This window comes from Sciurus vulgaris (assembly GCF_902686455.1).
Source record: "Sciurus vulgaris genome assembly, chromosome: 5".
In the NCBI taxonomy this organism is placed as follows: Eukaryota; Metazoa; Chordata; class Mammalia; order Rodentia; family Sciuridae; genus Sciurus; species Sciurus vulgaris.
Window position 1 is genome coordinate 106,419,866 of NC_136465.1, and position 22,748 is coordinate 106,442,613.

Sequence of the window (22,748 nt, forward strand, 5' to 3'; positions counted from 1 at the left end):
CCTGCAGTAATGCCTTTGGCTCTGGTGGTAGCATTTTTTGGCAACAGTGGTAGTAGCCCCAGTGGGGTTGACAGTAAGTTAAGGCAGTGAATCAGATGATTCATGATTTCAAGCAGGACTGTTAGCACTGCAGTATTGCTCACTTTAAAATGACAGCTGTGGAAATTCACAGTTGAATTTAAAATACTCATTTTATATGCAATTTTTAAAAATACATTTGCCATAGAAAGCAGTATACCTGATTTTAAAGACTCCCTTTGATACTATGAATTTAAAAGTAGGTATTTTCTAAGTCAAATTACAGGGTAAATGACACATCTCAAAGGTACTTATATAGTCTCTTTTTTCCCTAAAAATGAAAAACAGTTGGGTGCTCATACACAACAGGTATACCTTGTACTACATTTGGTGTTTAAAAGCGCTGTCACTGAGTAACTCTAGTCAACGACATTGAACTATGATTTAATCAATGAATAGCCATATGGCTCATTTGGTATTCACAGAATTTTAGAATCGGTATGTACAATAATGTGCTTTCCTCATCCATAAAACCAGTGCCCCATATTGGAATGGCAGAATGGTAGTTTCCTACTACTGAAAAATAAATGATAAGCAATAAATAAGAACAAATACATAAAATATATATCGAATGATTATTACATGCCAAATGTGTTATAAATTTAAATGTATTCATTCATCTGAAATAAGTTCAATGAGAAAGAAACTATTACAATGTCCACTTTACAGATGAGAATCCTAAGATACAGAGAAGTTGAGTAATGTATCAAAGTTTAGGCTGCTGGAAAGCCACAGAACCCAATTTCTATCTTAGGCAGTCTGAATTTAAAGTCTATCGTCTATTATCTTGCAGAGTTCCAGTATTTTACCCCAAGTTCTTATCATTAGTTCTTGGTATAAAAACTACTACTCTCCTACAGGGTCACTTGATCATGGCATCAGAGAAGTTCAATGCAGTCAAGAGACTGGATTTAAATTTTATCTCTGTTACTGGTTACAAGTTAGTTGATTCAACCCTGAAAAATGGATTTGCATATTTTTGTCTTAATATTGGCAACAATGTTAAAGCACTGAGTCCCCCTGGTCCCAATGCCCTTGTATACTGAAGTAGTATGAACCAGGTAATGTTGGGGGAGGTGTGGGAATAACATTTATGAATTTTTATTATAATCATTAACACATATTATTTGTACAAATTTATGGATTCCACTGTGACATTTCCATACAGGCATATGTCATGCTTTGATCACATCCACCCTCCCTTCTATCTATACCCTTCCCCACTCTCTCTTGTCCCCCCAGTCCCCTATCTCCCCTAATAGACTTTGATTTTTCAAGTTATTCCTATTCTTTCTATTTTTTTTTTTTTTAAGTTTCCCCATGGGATACTTATCTTTCTGTGTCTGGCTTATTTCACTTAATGTGATGCCTTTGAATCTCATCCATTTTCATAATGATTAGTTTTTATTTTAGTGTGGTTGAAATTTTCCCCTTAATGAAAACATCAGTAAAAGGAACCCAAGGAATTAGAAGCAATGACATAAATTCAATATAATTCAAGTGAAAAATTTTACTTAATAAATGCCTCTAATAATAGCAATTATGTTTTAATTCTTGAGGATCAAGTGAGTCTTCTCAAATCTACACTACTATATACATGACAATGTGAATATTATAAAGTAAGCCTTAGTAAACACAATGGTATATGAAGTTCTCTGGCCTACAGTGGATACCTCAGGTTTATTAAATAATACATTACAGAATATCAAAATAAAGATGCTGAAGAAAATAATTACTCTAGTTTACATATATTTTGGAAGTTTAATAATGTGTCTATAAATGCCATTTTAACCTGATGTTGTTGTCCAAATGTAACGATAAAAGCTTTAGAACAGAAGATTAGAATATGACTGCTCAATTAATATACTTATTTCACTAGATATACTACATCACAGTTGTGTTCTTTTCCACTACTGATAATTACAAAAGCCCCTTGAAAAACAGAGATCCATGAACTATATTCACAACATATAATGGAACTCTAAATAGTAAATTAAATCACACTCATCTTTCTATCTCATTGCACTCAGACATTTTGTTAAATGTCAAAAACAAAAAGTTTAAGAAGAAATTACGTTTTTTTACTTTGTACAGGACAGATAAGGGTAGATGATCTTCTTTCTAAATCTTGTGTATATAATCCCTTTGCTTAATTAATTACTTCCCCTTTACATATAAGAACTCAACAAACAAAAACTCTTTTTCTTCACTTTGAGCTTTCCTTCAAATAGCTTACTATCACATTCCAAATCTAAATCACATTTTCCTAAATTACTATGATCCAATCAGAACATTAATGATAATTCAAGTGTGTATGTTTGAATAATGCAATCAGTGCCTTCTAAAATAATGGGAAGAAAACATGAGAAACCGACGTGGTTCCTTCTTCAACCAGAAACAGCTGTTGACACTTAAGTAGAGGATGCATTCCTCTCACCTCTTTAGAACGACTTTGGAAATGGACTTCACAATAGAGATAAAACAAGCTGGACTACATTTGATAAACTCTACATAGTGTGGAAAAAATGTCATCAGGATAAATTTCTATCCATAGCCCTGTGTCATTTTAAAAATTCAATTCAAATAGATAAAATGAGTTTTTATATTATACAATTTCAGAAAATCACTTTGGATCATCTTTGTTTTCTGTTTACCACAATGTACTACATTTAGAAAACATATTACTTTCATTTTACCCACTAATTAATTCTTTCAGTAACCCACCCACTTTGTAGATACTACATTTAGGCAGCATGGAACATGATATAAAAATTTAAGACAAAATGTCATTGTAAGGAAAATGATAAGACTCTCAGGATTTTCAAGTTATAAGGAACTTAACTAGAGACTTGTAGTTAAGGGAAATTGACAAGGTCCTACAAATATGTCTTGATCAAGTCTTCTCAACTAACTGGGTCTGAATTCCCTTTATGTGTACTTCCAGTTATGGCCTATGTTCAAATTACCCTGAATATATATATAGATGTGTGACCATATAATTTGTCAACAAAATCAGAATACTCATGAGAATGAAATGGAGTGCTTTTAGTAATAACTCTAAAGCAATGGCCTAAACTGAAGAATGTCTCAGAGTGTATAACAAGTATGTGTTCCTATGTATACACACACATGTATATGTGCTATCAGGAGCTGCCACTCACAGAGAACTGGTGCTCTTCACTAGCCTTAGAACTTCAGTCTGCTCAACAGAGAAATTAACATCAGATCAAAGACTCTTACTGCTATTGTGATCTTTATTCCAAGTTTGTTAAGATAGCTCTCCTGGCAACAATCTATCTCTTTATCCCTACAAATATATTTATAACTTAAAAAATAACATGTCCAAATTTCTGATTTAGGGAATGTAGCAACAGCAAAAATAACACACTTTTCTCTCAGTATTTGAATAGGGTGAAGTTTTAAAATTCAAAGATCAATGTGACATGGATTTTCCCTGTCACTAGAGGGCAGAAGCTATGCATGTGATGCAGTGAAGAACGATTCAAGTATTTTCTATAAATGGTTTCACACATTTTCAAATGGTTTAGAAAGTTGTGCATGTAACAGAATAATATTCCTGGTACATATCTATCAAAACTAAACTTCAGTGAAGTCTAATTTCTAGATACAATTTGTTTACATGAAGAGTTTGGAAAAAAACATTTTTTCAATTATGTAAAAAATAAGTGCTTTAGGCAATATAAAAGTAATACTAAGTTACTTACAATTGACATTAGGGTTAGTACATAGTGCTGCAAATTCTGTCCATGATGATGAACCATTTTAGCATCAGCTGTAACCATAACTTCCACATATCTTGGGTATGATAAAAAACGTTTATTTCTGGAATGTAATTGACTTCTTTCATCTTCTAATGATATATTTTTTGAAGGGTATCTGAAAACTCTTTCTTTCCTTATACTAAGATCTTCATTAAAGTTGCTGTAGTTATGAAAGCGTAAAGCAGTTTTCTTTATTTGGTTTTCTGGGAGGGAAAAAGAATACAAGGCAGAGTCATTAAAAGGTGGACATGACTAAAGATATTGCACAAAATTGAATAGCCAAAGTATTTAATACTTACACATCTACCTCCAATATGAAAAACACAAATTATTTAAAGCAGTGTTGAACCACATGATTATGAGCATTACCGTAAAGCAGTATTTATATACAAAAGCAATATAACAAATAGCAAAGTGACCTTTGCAAATATCCTATATAAATGGTCATTAGTCAAAGCATACTTACCAATTCAATTCAATTATATCGCTTATTGGGGGGGTCTGGGGATTATGTCTGGAGATGCTTTATCATTGAGCCACATCCCCCAGTATCTTTTACTATTTTTTATTTTGAGACAGGGTCTCATTAAGTTGCTGAGGCTGGCCTTGAATTTACAGTTCTCCTGCCTCAGCCTCCCAAGTTGCTCAGATTACAGGCATGCACTTCCATGCTCATCTCAATTACATCACTTCTATGTAATGTTTTCCTTTCTATTTCTGTTCCATTAAGTCAAATGTTAAAACAAAGTCTCTTCCTTTATTAATAACCAGTGTATTATGATCCCAAACTAATTTAGACCAAAGCAAAATATGAGATCATGCATATTATGGAACAATAATAATCTGCCTGCTCAAACTGAAATCCTTAAAAATTATATCAGTGATTATACAGTATAGAGTTATAATGCGAGGAGAATGTTAGAAATTAATAAGAATACAAACTAATAAAAGTTGTTCGATGATAATATAAGTCCATATTCTTACTTGAATGTCCTACTGCCACCTAACAGTCAACATATATGTAACTAAACTCATCACTTTCCACTCCCATTACCAGTTCCCCTATTTCTACTAACATGAGCGAAGCCTCCTGATGCCCATAATTCACACTCAAACCTGTACACCATTGTGGACTCTTTCTACCCTCCCCTCACTCTTAGGTTATAGTTGCTAAGTTTTGCCATTTCTCCTTCAAAATGTTCCTTGAACTGCTCCTCTTACAATGCTCTTTCCTTTAAACTCATTCAGCTTTTTCTCAGAATCAAGAATGCAAACTTAAACACAAAGGGCCACCCAAAAGGTTCAGGCATTATCAACTTATTGTCCCTCCCACTCATATTTTATTTATGCAAAAAAAGTTTACTTTTACAATCATTCTTTTTTTTCACCCTTAATAAGATGAGATAAATTGATTCTCACCAGAAAATACCCATAAGATAAAGTCTGAGTCCCACTCCTCATCAACTCACCACTAAACATAGTCACTACCACAGTCACTGCCACCAAACCGGAAATTCCCTAAAGACTGAGAACATATTGGGCAATCCATTCTAAGTGCTCAATAAATTTTCATGGGAAATTATAAAAAGGGGGGGGGGGCAGTTAGGATAAAGAAAGGAAAATGGAGGATGGAGTCAGAAACCAGAAAGAGAGGGAGGGAGATGCAAGAAAGGAATATACAGAAGAATAAGACAAAGGAGTTTATTAGGCCAGAATTCATGGTAGGAAAAATACTAATGTGATACACAACAGAAGCCATTTAAAGATAAACAGATTACTTTTGACTTTCCTAACATCAAGTATGTTTATTGTGCTATCTGTATATAGACTTGAATTGATAATAGTGTTCTGTATTTGACCAGATGCAGAAAATATATTTTCCACTTCTCTAACAGCACATAACCATTCATTTTTAAAATTAAGGAATAAAATTCAATGATGTGTATTTTAGTCTATCAACATTTGAAATCACTTGTTGGATGCTCTATAGCTCAAAAAACTGAGCATTCCTTGAAATCAAGATATATTGTGAAATCTAGCATTTTCATAGTTTTGAGTTATTGAGTTTTTTTATTAATATTAACAATAGTAACCCACATAATATTAACAAAGTGTTTATTACCTACCATGTATTGGTACACTTCACATGTTAGCAAATAAGCACTATTACTATTCTCATTTTATAAAGGAGGAAAATGAGGAACAAGGAGGATAAGTACACTCACTGTCCATGGTCACATAGTTAAGAAAATATAAATCTGTAACATACTTGTTTTTTAAATCAGTGGCATTAAATAACAACAACAACAACAAAAAAAAAAAAACCCATGAAAATATACAGTTCTCTGTGATTTTCGGATATCATTAGAAATCTTAGCCACTACTTTAAAATTTTGAGCTTACAGTTTATAAAGCATCTTATAATGATCTATTTCAAAGTTAGAGTGCTTCTAGTAATAAATGTCCAGAAGACTGGGGACTTGCCTTCAGCCGGCTAAAACCTGTAACATAAAAGAATCATTACATCATTACTCCTGCCTGTACCCCTGAGTCAGCTACTATCACTGTGCACATTTTAAAACAGACATGTGATACAAGTGAAATTTCAAGAGCCACCAGCTGAATAAGTGGCATAACAAAGAAATGAATTCAGATTTCCTCAATATCAGTTATTACAGCAAAATACCACATCACATGATTCTTCCAAAGGTCCCATGTGGTAATACAGGCAGAATGTTGAGAATTTAGTAACCAGAGTCATGGGAAGTGTTGCTTCCTAGAAGACTAAAAGAAGGAACTAGCTAGTCATAGTCACAAAAATATGGGGTTTCATCGTCCTTGTATTACACAAACATAGAGCTGAGCTAGGATTCGAATATAAAAGCTTGCAGCTCTACTTTGGATAGAGATTTGAGATCAATCTGGTGCTGTTCTTTCCTTTAGTAACCCTGAAGAAAGATCGCAGCACAGGAAACTCCCAAATAATTCTCATTACTGCTACACACAAGAAATTCCAGTTATTCTGTTATTGTGCTGGCAGCACAATGAAGCACAGTGGTCATGTGTCACAGAATAAATGCTCTTTTTAACTCCCAAATTCTCAAAAAGTTAAACCACAGTGCTTCCTCTGAAAGTCAGAGCTAGTCAGTAGGGTGATTTACAATGTCCTAAGTGTTCAGGTGAATTCACCATGAAGCTAAAGAAGTTTAAATTTCTGGGTTCTCCCTTGCAAAGTTCTTTTGTAAGGCCTAGAAAAGAACATTAGAAATGTTGCATTCATAATTTTCTATTATTTTTCTTTAAAAAGTTTACCTCAAATTGTTTAATCTATAGGCCTTCAGAGGTGGTCATCAGATAATCCCAATTTGATATATTATATGGCAAATTATTGAAATCATGGTAATGGAGAAATAAGCTGAATGAAAATCCTAGTCAGTTTTGCACTGAGAATATTACTAGTTCTTTCTTTTACCACAGTGTATTTTAATTCTGAATATCTCAATTCCCTACATATTTTGTCTCTCTAAATACAAATAAAGTTTAACCGTTGACCCATTTGTCAAAAACACCCCCATTCCTTCTGAACTTCGTGTCAATGACTCACATCTCCTTTTGCAGTGCTTAACTGCCCGACCTGTGTTTGTTCATGTTTTGATTTTATCTGACCAGCATCTATTCACTAACTTCCCACAATTCCCTGGGTACCTATTCCCATCCTTTGCCCATAGTATTGCCCTGACCCCACCAGCAGTGTAGATCTGGCGGATTAGAGCATTGCCTCCAACAACAAGGATGGGAAAGGACAACTCAGGGCAAACAGTAATCAAACTGTATACCAGGACTCTTGCTGGAACTACTCAAAGTACATGCTGGACTGATACAGAAACAAAACCCAAGTCCCTCCAGAAGGTTTACACAGACCGTCATACGCTTTCTCCTACTTACCTCTGCAATGTTACATCAACTTGCCATTTCTAGAGTCCCCCATTTTGTCTTAATTAAGCATCTCTAGCTCCCTAAACGGGGCAAGCACTGCCTCATCTCCAGGCATTTGCACATACTGTTTCTGCCACGCAAAATGCTTCCCAGTCCCTCCCTTTCCCTGAATAATTCCGACTCCTCTTTGGGTTCTCAGATAATAAATTCCTTCCTCAAGTAAGTCTTTCCTGACATGCACAACTGAGCTGGGTACTCCCCCTATAAGGTCTCAAAGCATCTTCTCAATGAATCTCATCTTACCCACTTGTCCATAAGCAGAAAAGTTATTTTGGCGCTAACAATTTCTCAACTATTTACCCAGTAGTTATGATATGCACAATCTAGTGCAAGTTGCTGTGAAGAATGTGAAAAATGAAATAAAATGTAACCTTTTATTTTAAAGGAGCATAAAACATAATCTTAAAAATTATAGGTAGAATAACGGAAGCATATAATAAGTTTAAAAACAATGCAAGATAGTCTTAATTATACACACTAAATTGTGAGATAATCTATGGCCACAGATTCTAAAGCCCACAATGTAAATCTTACAAAATTATGACACGTACATTAACCATAGGAAAATGAATAAGACTAACTTTAAAACAATTGAGTAGTAATCTTAAGAAAAGTGAGGATCTATAACAATATATAATTAGTAAAAGTGCAAACAATTAATGACTCCACCATATTATTTATTTCTATGAATAAAGAACACCCTAGGAATTTAAATAACTCATATTTAGAGCAAAGGGATTATTTTACATTTGAAAAAGACACAGTATGTCTCTGTGGAAACAAAGATTTGAAGTTAAAATCTTTTTTAAAAAAAGTGACGAGGGAGATCCAAGATGGCAGAATAGAGGAGGTCGAGTTCCTGGCTGCCCATTATGTGAAATCAAGAAAGTAGACAAGCAGCTTCTCTGAAGGTGGGTGAACAAAAAGCTGGGGGGGCTTTACTGGAACCTAAAACTAGACAAAGCAGACCAGGGACACAGGAGGTTGTATATAATTAAACAAGCAAAAAATCTCCAGCAGTACAGTCACTGCCACAGCCAGGCTGGAAGCTCCAGCCAGAGAGGTCCCTCTGTGAGCATAGTAGAGGGATAAGGGAATTAAAGGAACCCACATTTTTGTGAGGCCAGAGGCTTGTCTTGGAGTGGAGCATTTAGAGACCAAGGGCATTGTCCAACAAACCTGGAGGACTCACTGCACAATATCTGTGTGTAGGGAAAGAGCCACCATTCTCCAGGCAGAGTGTGGAGGACAAAGGAAGGAACCATTTTCCAGCCTGGTGTGGGGGCCAGCAACTGGAAAAGTCAATTCCTAGCAAACCCAAGTTTGACCCGAAATATAGGCCAAGTAAAGATCCAGTTAAATATACAACATAGAGTACTTAAGTGACCATAAGAAAATCAAACATGAAGAGAGGTTTACACAGGGGACAACTGGTCCCAGAAACCCATCTAGCTCTACCCCTTCCCCTCCAATCCAACTGCTTGCAGGACCTACTGGGAGAGATGCATCTAGCCAGGAACTCAGAAGGGTGGGGGTGAGAGAAATTGGAGACTAAACCTGAGAGGAGGAAACATGTGGTCTACAGGTGACATAGGGATTGGGGGGAGAGAGAAGAATAGTGAAACTTTAGATTACATAGAGAGAAATGAGAGGGAAGAGGGGTATAAAAAATAGTCAATGAGACAGACATCATTACCCTATGTACATGTATGATTAACCAAAAGGTAAGAATCTAAACATGCACAACCACAGAAACAAAAAGAGGTACCCCATTTGTGTACAATGAATCAAAATGAAGTCTGTAAAAATAAAAAAAAAAAAAAAAAAAAATTTAAAAAATAAAGATACAAAGATGGGGATGTGAAAAAAAAAAAAAAAAAAAAAAGAATTGGCTCCCCCATCACATGAGTAAACCCAGGGGAGCCCTGGGGTAAAGTCCTCCAGCAAGGACCGGCAAGTGCTGGGTGCCTGAGGTGCACTGATTTAAAATCTCCAAACCAATTACCATTCTGAGAAGAGCCTGGAGCCCACTGAAGCCTTAAACCCTGCCTCAAGAGCTTGGCCAATGGGATTACCACTCTCACTCCAGCAATCAAGAGGGTGGAGCATCATGCTCCAGAAACTGCTGAGAAGACAGGCTGAGAATATTTTGAACTCCAGTGGAAAGAATTATTTAACTTTTCATCAAGATTTTTTTCTTTTCTTTTCTTTGTTTTAATTTTTTTTCACTGTTTAATTGTGACCTTCATGGTACATGAACATTTATACAGTTTCCTATTTTTCTTTTCTTCTCATCTGTAACATTTTTGAAGGCAGTTATTTTACATGGATTTTTTTGTGTGTGTGAACTAGGATGATTGATTAGTATATTTTAGTTTTGTATTCTTTTAGTTTTAATTTTTTTTTATATTTTGCTTTATACGTATTTTTTCTCCTACCTATTTCCCATGGTTCTCTCTTGTCTTCTGCTAATAGTCAATCTCTATTGTTCTCTCACTGTTCCTCTAATCTTTTGCTTCTGTCTTCTCTCCTCCCTCATAATCATCACATTTTATATCACTTCTGTTCTCTCCCTGGCCACTATTTGAAAATGTAAACCCTTTTGCAAACTTGCTGTCTTTACTATACGCAATAACTGATTATATCGTTTCTGTTTATAGTGATAATTAACATTGTAGACGTTATAGTAGGAACTATTTGGTTTCATGCAGTAAGTTGTTTGCATTGGTTGTGTTGTTACTATTTGTCTCCCCCTAAACAGTGACTGGGAATCTTCAGGGACACTATAAGTCCACAGGGTAGAAACTCTACTGCTTCAGATTCACACTGTTAGATGGGCAGAAACACAAACAACATGAAAAAGCAGGGGAACAAATTGCCCCAAGCAAACCAAGATACTACAATAACAAAATCCATTGATACCACAGTGGATGTAATGTCAGAGGAGGAGTTTAGAATGTACATAGTTAAACTGATCTGCAAAGTAAAGGATGATGTAACAAAAGATCACTTCAATAAAGAGATAGAGATTCCAAAGGGGGGGAAAAAAACAGAAATCCTTAAAATGAAGGAAACAATAAACCAAATAAAAAACTCAATGGAAAGTATCACCAACAGACTAGACCACTTGGAAGACAGAACCTCAGGCAATGAAGACAAAATATACAATCTTGAAAATAGAGTTGACCACAGAGAGAAGATGTTAAGAAACCATGAATGAAACTTCAAAGAATTATGGGCTAACATGAAAAAAACAAATTTAAAATTCATTGGGATAGATGAGGGCATGGAGATACAAACCAAATGTACAATCTTTTCAATTAAATAGTGTCAGAAAAATTTCCAAATCTAAAGAATGAAATGGAAAATTGAATACAAGAGGCTTACAGGACCCCATATGTGCAAAATTACAACAGATCCACAGCAAGGCACATTACAATGAAAATGCCTAGCATACAGAATAAGGATAGATTAAAGGCTGTGAGAGAAAAACATCAGATTACATATAGGAGGAAACCAATGCAAATCTCAACTGATTTCTCAACCCATACCCTCAAAACTAGGAGGTCCTGGAATAACATATACCAAGCTCTGAAAGAAAATGCAAGCCAACCAAGAATCCTACATCCAGCATAATTAAGCTTCAGATTTGAAGATGAAATTAAAACCTCCCATGATAAACACAAATTAAAAGAATTTGCAACCAGAAAGCTTGCATTTCAGAATATTCTCAACAAAATATTCCATGATGATGAAATGAAAAAAAGTGAGAACCAGTGAATGGAGGAACTCTGCTAAAGGAATAGCTAATCACAAGGAGAAACTAATTAAAACTAAAAACTAGAAATAAACCAAAATGACTGGGAACACAAACCATACTTCAATAATAACCTTGAACATTAATAGACTAAACTCATCAATCAAAAGACAAACTGGCAGATTGAATTAAAATCACAAGACCTAACAATATGCTGTCTCAAAGAGACTCACCTCATAGGCAAAGACATTCACTGAAGGTGAAAGGATAGGAAAAAACATATCACTCACATGGATTGCCTAAACAAGCAGGGGTTTCTATTCTTATATAAAGTGGACTTCAAGCCAAAGTTAATCAGAAGGGACAAAGAAGGACATTTCATACTGCTTAAAGGAATTATACATCAATAAAACATAACAATCAAAAATATTTATGCCTCAAACAATGGAGCATCTACATACATCAAACAAACCCTTCTCAAATTCAAGAATCAAATAGACCACAATACAATAATACAGGGTTTGAACATTTTTATCTATATATATGAATACAAATATGAATATATGTAAAAGTATACATGAAAATATTTAAATGAATATAGATTTGTATATAGTTATTTTTCTTTTGAGATGGATATTTACAAATTTTGGTAAGATACAGGATATAATTACATAACTGAATATATATGAAAATTTATGGGTAAAATTTTGGTTGCCATCAGGGTGCATACACATATATATGAATATATATAAACATGTACAGACTATATATGTGAAAATATATATGGATATTCAAAGTAATATTTATGAATTTTGTTTAAAAGGTTCACAATTATGGGTAGAGTTAGGGTTAATTCTGAGTTACAGCTTTGGTTTAGGGGATGGGTTACCTTTGGAACATATGTATCAATATATATGAATATAAACATGAATGTAGGGGAAATATATGCCAAAATTCATATACACATTTTTATCTATGGATATTTTTAAGGTAAGCAATATTGTTATATTATTGTAAAATCTGGGTTATGCCTATGGAAATGGGTATAACATATAAAATATCTATGGGTTTTAATGTGAATTTATGAATTTATATCCCCAAATACATGGATACGTTCATGTAAAATGTTATGGTTTATATGTATAGAGGTTTCCCTGAGGTGTGTTGGTAGGTATAGGACTAATGTAGAAAAATAGTTAGGGTTAGTTTAGGGATTGAACATTTTTACCCAAATGCACAAATACAAATATAAATACATATGTAAAAATATACATGAAAATATTTAAATGGATATAAATTTGTATAAACTTATTTATTTTCAAGATGGATGTTTACAATTTGTTTTAGTTACAGTTTATGATTTTGTAACTGAATATATATGAAAATGTATGAGCAGGAATTTGGTTGCTGTTAGGGTATACTCATATATATATATATATATATATGAATGTACATAAACATAGATAGGAATATATATGTGAAAATATATATGGCTATCTAAACTAAAAAATAAAATAAAATAAAATTAAAAAAAAAAAAAAAGAATAAGAGACTAAATACAAACCTAGACAAAGAAAAAGAAAATGCAAAGCGGCAGACCAATCACAGAGAATGAGAACTTAAGAAGGGATAAATGGAGATGTGTTCAGTTCTAGCAGTGGAGGCTTACATTGCTATCAAGTGAAAACTCACAGAAAGTGTACCACAATGAGGAGTAACTAAAAAATCCTATATGTAAATTTCAAAAAAGAAGTAAACCAATTTAAAGCAAGGACAGAAAAAGTTCTTAATGGAGGTACAACAGAAAACAGGTGCACAGTATATTTCAAAGGTTCAATAATCTCAGTCCCTTCTCAACAGATTTGATCAACACACCAATCAGAACAAGATGGCATGGACCAGAAGAAATCATCAGACTGCCTAGCAGTGAACAACAAATGTTAACTTTACAAAATGGGAGCCAATCGAATTTTAACAGAAATACAAGAAGTGGTTTGACACCATTGTATTCAAGACACTGGAATAGTTTACTCTTTAATTAAGGGTTATCACTATAATAGCTTCTCTCATATCTCAAGATTTATAATCCTCTCCTATTCACTTCTGGACTAACAAAAAAATGTTAAGGAAGAAACCCTTGTCTTCTAAACTAGAAAAGAGTGAATCATTATTTCTGCCATTAAACCTTCTCTAATTTAATACATGAAATACATAATCCTAATACAAAGAAGGGAATTTTAAAAAAATTGTTATATTAATTCTTTAGAGTAACCAAGTAGTCCTTCCTAGGAAGAACTATTGTTACTGTAGTGAAAAGATAATTACCTTCAATGTGAGGTATTTTCACAATGCACTGAGGACTACCTAAGTTTACCCTCTGGTTTCTAGCATGTTGGTTCTCTTAGTCTTTTGTCCTTTTCATATAATGCACCCTATTTGCAAATCTTTAACTTCATTAAAAATAAAACTAGATAACATAAGATTCATAAATAAATGAGCTAAAACTAGAAAGCTCGAGTGGTTATTGGCACAGAAAAAATAATGGCAATGCAAAATGAGTATCACATACAGGCAAATTGATCTTTCTCTTTGGAATATATTATTAATAATGTAATAGTACATTCACTATTATGGCAAGCAGAGCACACGACTGGCACAACAGGTCAGTTAACAGGATAACCCTCTACACATGGAACCAATACTCATGCCACTTCTAGGTTTTACCTTAGATAGAAAACATCTGGAAGCTGAGGATGAGCTTGCCTCACAGTTACACTAAGGATCAGAGAGATTCGACTTTGAAGAAAGAAAGAGTATGTGTGGCTGTATAAATGAAGTAGCTCGACTCCATACGATTCACAACCTTATGACCTGATTAGGTCAAATTTCATCATGTAGGATTTTTGTTTGTTTAGAACAAATTTTAACTTACGAACATGACTATAACAATAAGACTGAAGAATAGCTACATAAGAAAATAGACTACTTTCATGCTCTATGGAATACTGATAAAGTAAAAGATGATATCCAAATGATTGAGGCAAATAGTTCATTATTAAAATATAAATAAATTTTTTCTAGTTAGTAGAGTAGGACCTTTGTTATTTTATTTTTTAATAAAAGGTGCACCTGTTTAAACTTCCCTTATAGCCTGTGCTTAACTTAAACAGAAACTTGGGTACCAAAAGAAAAAAGGATTCTTCTGTGAATGTGGCTGAACTAGGAGATGTAAGAGGGAGAGTTCCACTGTGTTGACTCTAGAGGCCACTAGGACACCCAAAAAACATGAGTATCCAGCAGTTTGTAGACCCAAGGTTTAATCTTAAAACAGGAACTAAAGTTAAAACATTTTCAAAAATCATGTAATCTTCAATTAGAAGTTAAAATTAGGAAAGTAGGAAAAAATAAATCATGTATACTATATAAAAGATAATCTAAAAGGGTGGCCAAGAAGGACCCTTTAAAAAATGCTTAACTCGGAAAATGAAAAAAATAACAACCAGCAAAAGAAATGGGAGAAATAGTTAGAAAGCAAAGAAGCAAAGTTGAAAATAAAACATATCAGAGAACCTAAGGAAAGGGGAACTCAGGGAAAGTTGATTGATAGTTAGGAAACATTGCCCACAAACAGCAGCAATAAGACTAAGAGAGAGTATCACTCTTGACAAGTAGGAGGTCAAGGTCCTACGTGACCTTGAGAGAGCAGATGCAGTAAAACAGAGGGCAGGAGAATGAGATCTCTATCATCATCTCTCTGTATCTGTAGAGGCCTGAGCTGACCCTAGAAATCACAATTAACTGGGAGTGAGAGAAGAATGGAGGAACTTTAGATTATGTAGAAGGAAATGAGAGGGAGCGGGATGAAAACTGTTGGAAAGAGACAGACATCATTACCCTATGTACATGTATGACTACATGAATGGTATGAATCTACATCGTGTGCAATCATAGAAACGAAAAGATGTACCCAATTTGTGTGCAATGAATCAAAATGCAGTCTGCAAAAAATTAAAAAATAAATAAATAATTCAAAAAATAAAAATAAAAAAATTGAACAAAAAAAAAAAACCAAGTTATTAGTTCAAAATACCAGTCATGCTCATAGCAGTGTTTATGATATGTATTTATGTGCTGTAATGGTACCCTCTTTGCCTATAAATTTTTAAGATGCTATAAAAGGCAATGACTTCAGAAATCATTAAGTAAGAGATTATAAACTGGTGTCTAACAAACCATGTTCAGCTCACTTAAAAGAATCTAATGGCAAGTGTGGTGGCACAAGCCTATAATCCCAATCACTCGGGAGACTGAAGCAGGAGGATTCCAAGTTCAAGGTCAGCCTCAGGAACTTCCTGAGGCCCTAAGCAATTTAGCAAGACCCCGATTGAAAAATAAATAGATAAATAAATAGGATTAGAGATGTGGCTCAGTGGTCAAGCACTCCTGGTTTAAAACTCTGGTATCAAAAAATATCTAGATTTTTAACTACTCTATAAAATACAAAAGGTCTAGTAATACTGGTCCCGTGTTACCAAAATGCCCTTTGAGAGGAGCATGTGTGTTCCAGTGCCCTATGGACACCTCAGTGTCCTTATGACACCTCACCTCATCATTCTGGTAACCACCTGGTCTTAATAGCTGTAAATTATCTCATTGTGGCATTGGTTTAAAAGGAAACTGGACAGATCTGAGAATATCCAGGGTGATGTGGCCATAGATGAAAAGAATTAAATCCTGCCATTTGCAGCAATGTGGATGGATTTGGAAGACACAATGCTAAGTGAAATGGTCACAGAAAGACAAATGCTACATGATCTCAGGTGTGGAAACGTAAAAGTTGACTTCATAAAAGTAGAGAATAAAACTGGTTACCAGAGCCTAAGAAAGGGAGGAGGATGGAAGGAGAACTGTTAGCTGGAACAGGAGTGCAGTTAATGAGGAGGAATAACTGTTAACGTTCTACACCACAATAAGATAACTAACAATAGGATGGTCAACAATTAATTGAGGATTGCAAAATAGCTAGTAGAATTTTGAACGCTTTCAACACAAAGAAATAAGTGTCTAAGGTGAAAGGTATGCCAGTTAACCTGATCTGATCATTGCGCATTCTGTACGTACATGTACAGAAATATCACTACATACCTCATAAATATATACAATTACTATATGTCAATTAAAAATAAAAATATATTTTTAAAAATTTTTAAAAGAAACATTAAATTCTCAACTATTTCCTGCTCTGGCTACAACCAGAGAGGTGCAGGTCTCAAATCCAGAATTCAAAATCTGTTCCCTGACTCCCAGCCTACTAAGCGCACTATAGACTCTGCTAACACTAAAACCATATGGATTTTCCCCCAGACTGAAGCTGATTAAATTATTATCTTCAAAGGAAAGAGAAATAATCTCCATATAAATATAATTTCATTGAAAAAGCAGTTTTCATAAATTCACAGAAGTATACAAATAGATTATTCACAAATAAAAATCTTTAAAATCTTATCAAATTTCAAAAAATGCTTAAGGAAATTATCTTCAATTTACATTTTCATGTGCACTTCACTCGTTTGAGAGTTAAATCCTTTGTTGACAAGATAACTTCTTTTCACTTTTAGAATCCATTCCTCAGTCTCTTCTCATTCAAATCCCAAACTATCCTCTTTTTAGTGCATGATAGTTATACATAATATTGGGGTTCATTTTGACATAATTATACAAGCATAGAATATAATTTACTCCAAAACCATCTGGAAAAAACAAAAGTTGCCATATCGACTGAGTAAAGAAACTTTTTTTTTTTTTTAAGATTGTATGCTGTCTTTGCTTTAAAATTTGTTTCCCCAGTGCCTATGGATAGCCAGTGAAATCCTTGGAGTTCTTTAAGGTCTGTGTGCTCTGTCAGCCTCTCAGAACTTCCCACACATCTGCACCCTGCTCTCTTGAAATGATAAATGCGTAACTCTTTTCCCTACACATCAGGATTCTGAAGATGCAAAATGCTATACTCTCTCTTGTCTACAGCCCTATTTTAATCAATTTTCATATACTTTGCAATATTAACGACTGAACAACTATATGAACAAATAAACAGTAAAATTTGAGCAAAGCGCAGAAATTTAAAAATTAGCCAACATCCTTAAAACCCATTTAAAGACATTTCACTTTTCACTCACATTTGATCCTCTGTTTTACTGATTTACAAATGTTCTGTGTTCCTACCCCGAGACATTCAGATGTGGGGGCAGGGGTTGGGGATCACGAAGTCTCCTGATTGCCCTTGGAGGATAAGCAATAACAGAATTATACTCAACAGAATTCAGAGACTTTTTCATTCTTATCAATCTTTTCAGGGTCTCCTTCCCCTTCAGTTTTATTTATTTTATTTTCTTTGGATGGTGATGTGTTTGGGTTTCGTGCTTGATATTTTTTCATACTGTGGGTTTTCTTATTTCCTCGCTCTGCCGTTTCCCCTGGATTTTTACTTAGAGTATATCTGACTTCTAAGAACCTGGCATACACAATGGCTAGGTCTGGCTTCCAAATTTAATGTGTATGGCTTCAAGGCACACAGTGAACTCAGTTCTTGGAAACAATTTAATCTAATTCATCAAGGCTGAAGCCACTATGAATTCTAACACGTCAGGGTCATGATGAATAAAAAACATCCATAGAACAGTGAAAAAAAAAAAAAAAAAGTCGCTTTTCTTTCTCCATTTAATCACATTAGCTCATGTGCTAAATCTGTAGGCCAACCTGTTTGAAGGATTCTCCTGAAGGTGCACCGATGGGAATAAAGAAGATCCTGCAAGCAAGTATTTCTGAACAATGTGTGAATTGGGAAGGAAAAAAACACCTTGGATGACATTTCACTAATTACATTCACAACTCTTCACTTTTACTAACAAAATGATGATTAGTAGCTAATTTTAGGCCATTAATTGATTGCCTTTATTAGTGATTAAAACTGTACATGTTAATTGTACCAAAAAACGGAGGAAAGTTAATTATTGAAAAGAATGAATAACACTTCTTACATTTTAACAAATGTAGAAAAAAAAACTCATGATTAAAATTAAATCCCACGGGTTTCCATTTGTTTTTATTTGTAGTTTTTATAATAATCTTTAGTATAAATATTTTTTAAACAAAAGAACCCAGCTTTACTGAATCATTTTCTTGCTGATAATGAACACTGATCATGAATGTGAAACCCTGCATATCATTATGTGAAACATTTATGCATTCAGAATGTCTACTTGGTGGTTTTCTTCTTAAGAAGCTTAAACAATTCATTAAACAAGCTGCTCCTGAATGGTAGATCAGAAACAAGCATAAGCTGCCTTCTGTAGAGTTCTATTGTGAAGCTGTACCCATTTGTGTTTTCTTTGAAGCCATAAAAATGAAACCCTTATGCTCATATTAAAAGCATAAGAAAGGCATCTATTATGTCAATAGATTTAAAACAGGGCCTTAGACACAGTGAGAACCACTCCAAACTGGCACCCTTATAATAGCAAAGGTTAAGAAGTGCATTCCCAGGGAAAACCTTCAAAGGCCTACATATCATTATATCCCAAAACAGATGGCATCACAGTGTTTGGAACTATAGTTTATGGACACCTACAATCACAAATAAATCCTTTCTAATCCCACTCTTTTGTCTAGATTTTGTACTTTGATGATAACTGCAGGTGCCTTTTCTCCACTATATTATGGTACACCATTTTATAAATAATGAAGATTCATGACATATATGGACACAACTCTTAATAAAAACAAGTTTTACACAGTATATAAGTAAAATAGTTCACTGATAGCAGATTTATTCTTTATAGTAATCTATGACTTCCAGATTCTAATCTACTGTAAATCTTCAGTAGTCTAAATTTTAAGGAAAAATATGAGGAAAATATACCTCTCTCCTACATTGCTAGAACTATAAATATGATAAAGAACAAACCTCTTCATAAAACCACATGGAATTATCTAGTATATATCTATATACCACGGAGAAACTCTCAAACATAGGAGATAGGCACAAGAACATTCACAGTGGCATCTTCTGTATTAGCAGAAACAATAAACAAGCCACAAGTTTCAAGAGGAAAATGAATGCAGTTACTAGTACACTACTATCTGATACACTCAGAAAATGAAGACTGTGCAGCAATGACAAGGAGTGAAAGCTGCTATACACTAATACAGATGAATCCCAGAAACAATGCTGAGCAAAAAGTCACAGCTAGGTACAACTTATTTCCACTTATGAAAGCAAAAATCATGCAGAATGAGCAATGTGATATTGTTATTTATGTTCAGTTGTTTTTTTTTTTAAATCTAAAATTCTGCTGAGAACAACTAAATCATCCTACTCTGGATAACAGATTGACATAAAACTTTGCATGAAGATTTTCTATGAATCCCTTACAAAATCCCTTTTTGAATTTAACTTAGTTTACTATAAAAATTACCTATAGATAAATTCTAATAGATATTTATGAATCAAGATTATTTAAAATATCATATATTTTGATATTTAATAAATATGATCTCACTTATATATAGAATCTAAAACAGTTGAACTCATAGAAGTAAAGAATAGAATGGTGGTTACCAGGGGCAGTGGGGGAGAGTTGAGATGTGGTTAAAGGAAATCAAAATTTCAGTTAAACGGAAGGAATGAGTTCAAGAGATCTATTTATAACAGTGATTATAGTTGATAAAAATGTATTTGATTCTTGAAAATTACAAAGTATATTTTAAATATACTTTGTAATTATAATTATAATTAATAATTATAATATAATTGTAATTATAATTATAATTGTAATTATAATTTTCACTTATAAAAAAGATATGTGAGGGTAATACATGTTAATTAGCTTGATTGAGTCATTCCAAAATGTATACATATTTCAAAACAATAGGCTGTACATGATAAATATATATAATTTTTTTCTCAATTGAAAGTAACTAAATATTGAAGGAAAATATGTAAAAGCTGACCTATAAGAAAATTTGAATTGTATCACAACTTAACTGAAAAGTTTGACTTCAAAGTTTACCTGAAACTTCACAAGGTCTTTGAGACTGTAGAAAGAGCTCTTTAATTCTTGTCTATATATAAGATGTGGCTTGTTGTGGTCTTCTTCATGTTCACTCCCATCTGCCTTCATGATAGGTTCTAAGAAATATTCACCATCGTGTGCTTTAAATGTTCCCATCTGAAAATAAAGCAACAAAAGCCATGTTTTTTCCAATAGTCACTAAGATGACACATTGCACACCACAGGTTAAAATGAGTACACAGGGATAGGGGTGTGGCTCAGTAATAGAGTGCTTGTCTAGCCTTAGTGAAGCCCAGAGTTCAATCCCCTAGCATGACAAAAATAAAATAAAATAAGCACACAGAGTAAACAGCAGAGCCTATCAAAAACACCACAACTGGACATAAAATGTTTCCCTCTAAGACTCACTCTTCTCTATTCTTATATAGAAGTCATGAAAAACTAGATAATATTGCAATAGGGTTGAGATGATAGGTATTCCAGATATTAAAAATGACATAAGCAAAGTCCTCAAATGGAAAAATATAGATAGAGAATACTATATAAATAGCAAAGACTGTTAATTTAGTCTGTGTAAGGTAAAAATGTGAGACCAAAACTGAAGATCAAAGATGTTGAATGTGGTGCTAGAAATTTGGAGTTTGTCAGCAGTGAGGAGGCATGAAAGAATTTTCACAAAGACCTGTCTTCTGAATTTCCAGAATCCAGCACCAAAATAGTTGGATATCATTTACACAACATTCCCAACCTTAAGAGGTCTAAGACCATACTCTTTTTTTTATGCTAATTTTTATTTATTATTTATTTATTTTTTGGTCCAGGAATTGAACCTAGGGATGCTTAAACACTGAGCCACATCCCCAGCCCTTTTTGTTTTTGGAGACAGGATCTGCTAAGTTGCAAAGGCCTTAATAAGTTTCTGAGGCTGGCTTTGAACTGGGATCTTCCTGTCTTAGCCTCCTCCAGAGTCACTGGAATTATAGGCATGTGCCACAGTGCCTAGCAATACTCTTGATTCTGGTCCAAATTGCTGTTTCTGAAAAACACTCCCTATTTCAGTAAATGGCCTTAATATTTTCAGATTGCTGAGATATAAAACCTCTTTGAGAGAAATCCAGGATGGCTCTTTCCTTCGAATCCCACATTCAGTCTACCTGCAAATCCTGATGGCTCAAAAGTCAAAGTACAACCAAATCAAATGGCTTCTCCCATATTAACATTATATCTATGATCAAATCTAACGGTCTCACTTTCCCAAACTAAATCAATAGCCTTCTATGATCTAGCTTCTATAGACAGTCATTGTAATTTTTTTCAAGAGAAGTCTAGATCATATCACTTCTCTGGGAAAAAAGAGAAAAAATACAACTAATGAAGGTCACTCAATAAAATCAAAAGTTCTTACAATGGTCTTCAACATTCTATGTGATCTGCCACACCTCTACACCACTCCATCCTTCCAAGTACACACTGACAACAATTAGACTGACTTTCTTTTTCCTACTTTCACCTTAGCTCACCTTAGAGCTCACTCCTGGTGCCTTTGCTATTTCTCAAACATGACAAGCAGAGTCCCACCTCAGGGCCTTACTAAACCTGCCTCAAGCACTTCTCCATGGGGGCTCCCATTTATCATTTCTTTGGAGTCTCCACTCAACATTTGTCACCCTAACTAAAATGGCACCTATCTTTCTCTCTAATCCCTATATCCCAGTTCACTTTCTTGATAGCACTTATCACCTGATACATTTGTATTTATGTTTCTTTGTAACTTGTCTGATACTATCCACTGAAATATAAGCTCCCTGAGAATTGTGTTCATCTCTGTATGGTTGCCACATACCAGAGACTGAATATATATATGAATAAATGAATGAACACTTGAGACCATAAGCTATGAAATTTAATCTAGTAACATTTGATAGTATAGGTGATAGGAAAAAAAAAAAAAAAACTAGCAACAACAAGACAGAGGCTATAACCCAGAAGAGGGAACAAAACCTGAATAACAATAATGGTAATGGTGATGTTTTGGTAGCTGGAACAGACTGGTTAATAAGAAAT

At 34.0% G+C, this 22,748-nt stretch overlaps 1 protein-coding gene across 1 annotated transcript in view; it reads right to left on the reverse strand.

The window, feature by feature from the left end:
- Positions 1-22,748, reverse strand: part of ADAMTS20 (ADAM metallopeptidase with thrombospondin type 1 motif 20) — a 143,714-nt gene that overhangs the window by 106,272 nt on the left and 14,694 nt on the right. The window contains 3 exon segments of the mRNA XM_079139494.1: positions 3,804-4,063; positions 20,682-20,717; positions 20,720-20,840. Of these exon segments, the coding sequence (XP_078995620.1) occupies positions 3,804-4,063; positions 20,682-20,717; positions 20,720-20,840 (417 nt within the window).